The 7,500-nt window shown below is 28.6% G+C and overlaps 4 protein-coding genes across 7 annotated transcripts in view; 3 read left to right on the forward strand and 1 right to left on the reverse strand.

Annotated features, from left to right (window-relative positions):
- LOC124952190 (UPF0605 protein CG18335-like) overlaps positions 1-2,617 on the forward strand; it is a 4,132-nt gene extending 1,515 nt beyond the window's left edge. Inside the window, exons 3-7 of the mRNA XM_047501691.1 lie at positions 331-427; positions 487-662; positions 757-919; positions 1,281-1,518; positions 1,611-2,617. Coding sequence (XP_047357647.1) covers positions 331-427; positions 487-662; positions 757-919; positions 1,281-1,518; positions 1,611-1,680 — 744 coding nt within the window. The 3' untranslated portion in view covers positions 1,681-2,617. The remainder of the gene's footprint in view (positions 1-330; positions 428-486; positions 663-756; positions 920-1,280; positions 1,519-1,610) is intronic.
- LOC124952186 (kynurenine aminotransferase) lies at positions 1,785-4,446 on the reverse strand. 4 transcript variants are annotated; one of them, XM_047501685.1, is made up of 8 exons: positions 4,382-4,446; positions 3,587-3,729; positions 3,366-3,516; positions 3,069-3,305; positions 2,699-2,942; positions 2,466-2,632; positions 2,031-2,381; positions 1,785-1,953 (listed from the first exon to the last, which is right to left on the reverse strand). In XM_047501685.1, the coding sequence occupies exons 2-8, from the start codon at positions 3,727-3,729 to the stop codon at positions 1,900-1,902; spliced, it is 1,347 nt and encodes a 448-aa protein (XP_047357641.1). In that variant the 5' UTR covers positions 4,382-4,446; the 3' UTR covers positions 1,785-1,899. The 4 variants fall into 4 exon arrangements, with proteins under 4 accessions (XP_047357641.1, XP_047357642.1, XP_047357639.1 ...); XM_047501686.1 differs by having other exon boundaries at positions 4,376-4,394; XM_047501683.1 differs by lacking the exon at positions 4,382-4,446 and adding an exon at positions 4,111-4,346.
- A 305-nt stretch (positions 4,447-4,751) lies between these two features.
- LOC124952187 (ribosomal RNA small subunit methyltransferase NEP1) lies at positions 4,752-6,041 on the forward strand. The gene is made up of 4 exons (XM_047501688.1): positions 4,752-5,030; positions 5,219-5,462; positions 5,561-5,769; positions 5,860-6,041. The coding sequence occupies exons 1-4, from the start codon at positions 4,887-4,889 to the stop codon at positions 5,971-5,973; spliced, it is 711 nt and encodes a 236-aa protein (XP_047357644.1). The 5' UTR covers positions 4,752-4,886; the 3' UTR covers positions 5,974-6,041.
- Positions 6,042-6,530: 489 nt separating this feature from the next.
- Positions 6,531-7,500, forward strand: part of LOC124952180 (bromodomain-containing protein 2-like) — a 23,135-nt gene continuing 22,165 nt past the window's right edge. The window contains exon 1 of the mRNA XM_047501645.1: positions 6,531-7,030. The gene's annotated coding sequence lies outside the window, so the exon portion shown is untranslated. The remainder of the gene's footprint in view (positions 7,031-7,500) is intronic.

Here is a 7,500-nt window from a genome sequence, read left to right on the forward strand (position 1 = left end):
ATAATAGCAATGGTAATGATAATAATATTATATTTATATTATATTATATTATAATTAGTTAATACTAACATATAATTTTTGAACTTATTAATATTATTTTTAATACTAGCAGTAAAGCTAATTAATAATATTATATTAATATTATTAGGTGAACCGGAAAATAATGTCGCTTTCTTAAATTAAATTCAAACGAATAAATTTTTAACAAATTTTTATTTTTACAATCAAATAACCACATGCGCAGAAACGACATTACTTTCCGGTTCCCCTAATATATTATTTTATTATTATAATAGTAATATTATTAATATAAAAATCGAATACACGTAGGTGAGCAGACCTCCCAAAAATGACATAGATATTGTAAATGCACGATACAAAAGGGTAGATCCTATTTATACCCATCCAACTATTCCAGGCTACGAAGGTACGTAAGGATATCGATAATCGAAAAATAACAATTAATTATTTAAATCATTACAAAAGGTTTCATACCAAATTTAAACGCAAATTGCGGACAAAGATACACCGTACTTGCGACCGAGGGTTTAGCAGAATTTGAGAGACAACAGATAAAAAATAAAGAGGCCCTTAATAAAGTTGAAACAATAATTTCTTTGCAAAGTGGGCAAGGTGAACCGCGAAATACGAAGGATCGTTTGGTATTGTAGACATTTTATATCCGATTGTATTTTCGATATTTAAACGAATGTAAATTTCTTTGGAATTTTATATTTGGAAAAATTTATTATTTAGCTAAACGAAAGTCAATTCAAATTGCCTATGATCACCGTTCGTCCCGATTGCGTTGGAGTTATGAGAAATTTGCCAATCGATGAACAATACGAAGTTCCAAGGGATCATGCTCCCTCCCCTTACTTTATGGATAATGCGAATCCAAAGAAATACTTTATTAGCAGCAAGTATCGCGTTATATCCAAAAAACAAAAAAAAAAAAAAGAAAGAAAGAAAAAAAAAGAAAAAAAATTGGAATATTTTTCCGATTTCAATTTGAATGAATTGGCGTAATTCGATTATTTCGACCTTCGATTTTTATCGCTTCTATTTATTTACAATAATTAATTTAGACAACTCTATCGTAAAATCAAATTTATAATTATCATTTATACTTGTATACTTACATTGCAATATGACTCTTACGGATAGTGAAAGTCGAACGCGCTATTCTTATATCAGACAAGCCGTAAGACGTGGGTAGAAAATAATTGCAATTACATTTTCATGACAACTCGATTGATATTAATTTTTCGTCAATGAAGGATATGCTGGACATATTCCATATGGATATGCACAATTTGGGGCTACAAATGTACCCGCTACTAATAGCGCACTTTGTGATTTTACTTCAAATTATCGACATCGACAAAGCACCGAATGGGCACCTGTAACAATTTCAAAACCTGATCCGCCTCTTCTTATTCAATCGACTGAAATTTATCATAAACATGTTGGTTTATTACCTAATTATTATGGTCACGTTCCAGGACAAATATTTAGGTAATTTTTAATTCTTATCTCTCTCTCTCTTTCTCTCTCTCTCTTATTTGACTATAATTTTTTTTGGATATAAACATATATATGTTTTTTAGGTTCGGTAAAACATTCGGTGCTGATACTAAAGACGCAAAGAGATGGCTTCGTGGTGACTTTTCTATTTAAATTTCCAATAATACAGCTAATCAATAAATGATTTCTGAGGGTAATAAACAACGCCTACAGTTAATGCATATATATATATATATATATATATATACATATATATGTACATATATAATTAAATATATTTTATATATTAAATGTATTATAAAATATTTTATAAATATCGTTTATTTCGTAGCATAAAAAATCAGATATAAAAGGAAACATTCTTCATCGTCATTATGAATTCCATTTCATCAAAATTTTGGCTGCATTTTGCAAGTTTTCATCTTTCTGTAAAAAAATTTGATGCAAACATTACATTTTCATATAATACATTATTATTTATATAATGGCAATTAATTAGATACCTTTATGAAACAGTATCGTACAAAGTTCTCTGCTAAATGTTTGTGCTCTTCTGAATAAAAAGCGGATACAGGAATACCTTGAACTCCAACATTTTTAGTCATCCATTTTGTAAATCTATAATCTTTATTAGCATCTGTTTCTTCTTCTAATTTAGTCTTTTTCTCTAAAGCTGTCCAGTCAGCTATCATAAAATAACCACCTTCGGGAATGGTAGGTGACATGCCCACATCGTTAAGAAATTTTGCCATATAGTCTCGTTTTGGTAATAATTCTTTAGGTAAACTAAAGAAATAACAATCGGGTTGATCAAATTTCTCCATCTCTTCTTCAAATCCAAGTGCTACAGCTTCCTATTTGTTAAAAAAGTTTTGATACATTTAATAATTATATTCATCTTTATAAATAAAAATTATAGTTAATTAATGTAATTTTACTTGAATTGGTGTTGAGCAAGTATAAACAACATTTTGATGTACAACTTGTAAATTGTATATTAAATTCGGTGGTCCATATGCCCAACCTATTTTCCAACCGGTGACGCTAAATGATTTACCTGCAGATCCAATAGTAATTGTGCGTTCAAACATGCCAGGTAATGTTGCTAAAAAATATAATAAGAAATTTATTCGCTATAGTAATTTTATTATATTTATCAAATTCTATTCACCTATTCTAATATGTTGAGCTGATTCATAAATAATCCATTCGTATACTTCATCTGAGACAACAAGGCAATTCCACTTTTTGGCAAGATCTGCTATAAATTGTAATTCATCCAATGTATATACTTTTCCAATAGGATTGTTTGGTGTATTGATTACAATTCCTTTTGTTTTTTCATTGAAAAGCTTCTCCAATTCTTTCTTATCAAATATCCAATCGGCAGAAGTAAGTGGCCCACTAGTATTTTTCTATGCAGTACAAATTAAAAAATAAATAACATTCCTTAATATAATCAATACAAAAAAGTAATGACAGTTTTTTTATATAATTCTAAAACTCTATCATACTTTTTATTTTGCTATAATTTCACTTACCGGTTTTAATGGTATGAATTTAGGAATACCACCTATGACACGAATAATTGGAACATAACAATCATAAAATGGTTCAATTATAATCCATTCGTCTCCTGGATTTGTATGACCTTGTAATGTAGCATATAATGCTTCATAAGCTCCAACAGTAACAATGACTTCATTATTTGGATCCAAATTACGATTTAAGAGTTTAGAATATAACTTTGCAATTGCATTCACTAATCTTGGATGTCCCTTTAAAATTTCAATTGGTACTTAAGTATAAGACTTGTTTGGTAATTATAAAATACTTACAAAACCTCGTGTGTATTGCTGAAGAAGAGGATTTTCATTATTTGCAGTAGCAGCTAAAGCTTTAGTAATACTTTCAGGAGCATGAAAGTCTGGAAAACCTTGACCTAAGTTTAATGGTTTATATTTTAGGGCAAGTTGAATATATTCTACCCTAAAAAAAAAATTATAATAATAATAATATTTTAAATATTATAATATCTGTTATAACATTTTCTAATTACCATACAGATTTATCATTCTCCTTGAAACGATTTGGTAATTCAAATTTAGACATCACAGCAGAATAGCTTTGAATATTTTTGAGCGTATTAGAGTAAATTGACGTTTTAATTATTATTCCACGTATACTTGTTCTAGCTAACATCTGTAAAAATTTTTATATTTCAGATAAAGTACTATGGCATAAAAAAGAAAATATATATATATATAAATATATAAATATATTTAGAAATAAAACATATCTTATCTCCATTTCCTAGTTTTTATATTAATATTACCGTTGCAACGTTAAAATTCAATATATAATTAAACGTAAATAATATTATTTATAACTAATATACAATTATTTACAAAGAATATATATACACATATATATATATATATATAATTTACTAAAATATCAAAACTACACTTAAACTTGTATAATTCAACTATCTGACAATTAATAAACGAATGTATGAATAAAATACATTAACATAACTTTTAAAATGATAATCGAAAAGATGAAAAATTTGATAAAACTTACATAATTCTATATACGACACCAGTATAATAATTCTGGCGGGAAAATTAAGAATATAATTTCACTAATGTAACATATGTATCCTACAATTGACGTGGAATACGTATCTAAGAAATTCTAAATAATATATTAAAAACTATGGATAATACTTTTAAATCTACCACGAGACGATAATTCCTAAACTAAATCAATATTAATATTTATTATTATTATTATTAGAACGATGAAAATATTTCTATTAATGGAGTTATATTAATGAAGTAGATACTTATACGTAATACGAAAGTACTCGATTATTTGATGAATTTATTTACTTCTGTAAAAATTAGTTAAAAATAAAATCTTGAAAAAAAAATTCTCTAATACCACGTGGTATCTTTTCTCTGATACGATTGGTAGACAAATTAAAGGAAAATAATGTCATTGAACAGAAAATACGCTATAATTCTGTTATATTTTTAAAAATTGTATTTTAATTGTCATTTAAAAAATAAAAAATATTTTTCATGATACTTATGTGCTTCTCATATTAATTAAATACAATTAATACCGATTATATATTTGTTTTCTTATTACAATAAAATTTTATATATGCACTATGATCGATAAGACGATCTTATCGAATAATATCGAATTGAAGCAACGATATACATTCGATAGTAGACAAAGTCGATATTAGGAAATAAGGTTTATTGTTACTTAACCTCACTTTATTAGAATTATGCTAAGGTTGTAGACAACACAAGTATTTATATTTCGTAGTGTGTATTAATTTCATAATGGGCCAGAAAAGAAAAAAACGCAACGAAAAGGATGATTTTGAATATGATCCCGCTCCTAAACATCTTCAAGTAGCACACATTAAAAATCAAGAAAAGCGTCTTATCATTATTTTAGAAAATGCACAATTAGAATCAGTAAAGGTGAGATCATTTCAATATAAATCTTATTTATATTTTAATATTTTTCATTAATATTATAAATTATAATTACAACATATTTGTGAAATATTTGATCATTTTTAATTTTTAATTTAATAAGATAGAAGAGTAATAAGTATATACATATTTTCTGATGTTTTTATCAAAATGTTGTTTTTCTTTGAATACAGATTGGTAACAGTTTTGAATTATTGAATTGTGATGATCATTCAAATATATTAAGAAAAAATAATCGAGAACCTGGTTCATGTAGACCAGATATAACGCATCAATGCTTGTTAATGCTAATGGATAGTCCTTTAAATAGAGCTGGCCTTTTACAAGTTTATATACATACGGAAAAAAATGTATTAATCGAAGTCAATCCACAAACAAGGATACCGAGGACATTCAAACGATTTGCTGGTCTTATGGGTATAAAATAAATCTATTTTTCTTAAAAAAATTCCTGTGTTTATAAAGGAATATGTATTGTAAAGTATGTGTATATATATATATTATTTTTGTTACAGTACAATTATTACATAAATTCAATGTAAGAGCATCAGACGGGCCGATGAAGTTATTAAAAGTCATTAAGAATCCATGCACGGATCATCTTCCAGTTGGCTGTAAAAAACTGTTAATGTCTTTCAGTTCAAATACAATAAAAAATCCAAGAGAATTAGTACCAACCGAAGAACCAATCGTTATAGTGGTAGGAGCAATGGCACATGGACAAGTAAATATTATATTATTCTTAAAGACATCTTTTTTTAATTGTATTATTTACTTATTACTATAATGAAAAATTTCTTTATTCATTTATTAGGTAAAAACAGATTATACGGAAGATACTATATCTATCAGTAACTACCCTCTTTCAGGCGCTGTAACTTGCAGTAAATTGTGTACTGCTTTTGAAGAAGTTTGGGGTATAATTTAAGAAATAATTTTGTATATATAATCTAAATATATGATATATAATAGAATTACCCATATAATTTTGGTAAATATGTGTACATTATTTTGATATAAGAATATTTTATATATTTCTGTTGAGCAAAAAAACATTTTAATCGTTTCGAAGAAATTTTGAAGAACTTAATTGCGTATAATAAGTGATTTTTGTTCAAATATTCAATGAATTAGAAAATAATGAATACAATAATAGTTTTGATACAATTGAAAAGAGCTGTGGAGGGAATTGTAGTGACGATGACTCATCAATATTTTACTATTCGTTTGATTGGTCCGAAAAAGAGGAAGCTTCTGACGAGAACCAATCACTCGTCGGAACATGAAAATGCAATGGCGGACCGGAAAGACAAGGAGGCAATGCGTCGATAATACTACGTTAACGATAAAGATACTTTGACTCTCGTATTACTTCTGACGTCATCCAAACGGAAAATGGTTGTCGTCGTAAAGTATGCGAATGACACATTTATAACGGAACGGTTTGGTAAATGATTTTCGGGATATACGATTATTTCCAAGATTATAGTTTAACATATCCGCGATTCTTATGATAATCTTATTGGTGTAAGACATGAATGTGTCTAGTTGAAAAGTGATTTTCTGTCCTTCATGGAGACGCCATCTTTAGCATTAGTGTTATAAGTCATTCGTGTAAAAGCTGGATGGCTGTATTAATTATTACCAATGTAAATTGATTGAAGAAAAGATTATTTATCATTTTAAATCGTGATTATTTTGTCGAAAAATGTATTTAATAGAAATAAGAAAAGAAACGATCGGATCGTGCAGTTGACTTCCGTAGTACCGTGTCATGCGTCTACGATATCTGATCGACGTGTAGCGAATACGTAGTAGATTTCGGTGCGTGTCGTCACGCTGGTGATGTTAATATCGTTTTCGAGTACGAATTTTTCTGAAAACGATAACATCGATAAACAGTTTTGCGTTTCGTGTGACAGGGTGATCGAGGAAGCAAAGGTCGATCCATCGTTAATTAGTACAGCCGCCATCTTGATATATAGGTAACGGAACTATCGGAATGACGATACGACGCAGCACGTCATAATGGAATACTACTTCGAGAGAACGCGCGTAAAGTTTACCACGTGCATCCTATGCTATCCATACATTAAATCTTAGTGCCGTTCACGCTGTCACGCTGTAACGGGTTCATTGATACCGTTCGTCTTTCATGCTTTTGCCAAAGCCGTTATAGATTTTGTGCTCGACTACCAAAATGCATTGCGTTTAATCGGAGAATCGTGGAAACGGACCGACGTTCGCGCGCGCCGATTAATAAGGCGCGGTAATATTATTCGAATGAAAGAACAAATTAATAGAAACGTTTGATTTAATTAAATATTTCGTTAAATGAGATAAGATTTTCTTCTAATGATCGAAACGCGAATTCCTTTCTTTTTGGAACGTACGAAAAGGCATTATGGGTGAACATGGAACGACGGAAATTGACCGTTGATTTTTGGATTGGTTA

Source organism: Vespa velutina, chromosome 10, assembly GCF_912470025.1.
Source record: "Vespa velutina chromosome 10, iVesVel2.1, whole genome shotgun sequence".
NCBI lineage: Eukaryota > Metazoa > Arthropoda > Insecta > Hymenoptera > Vespidae > Vespa > Vespa velutina.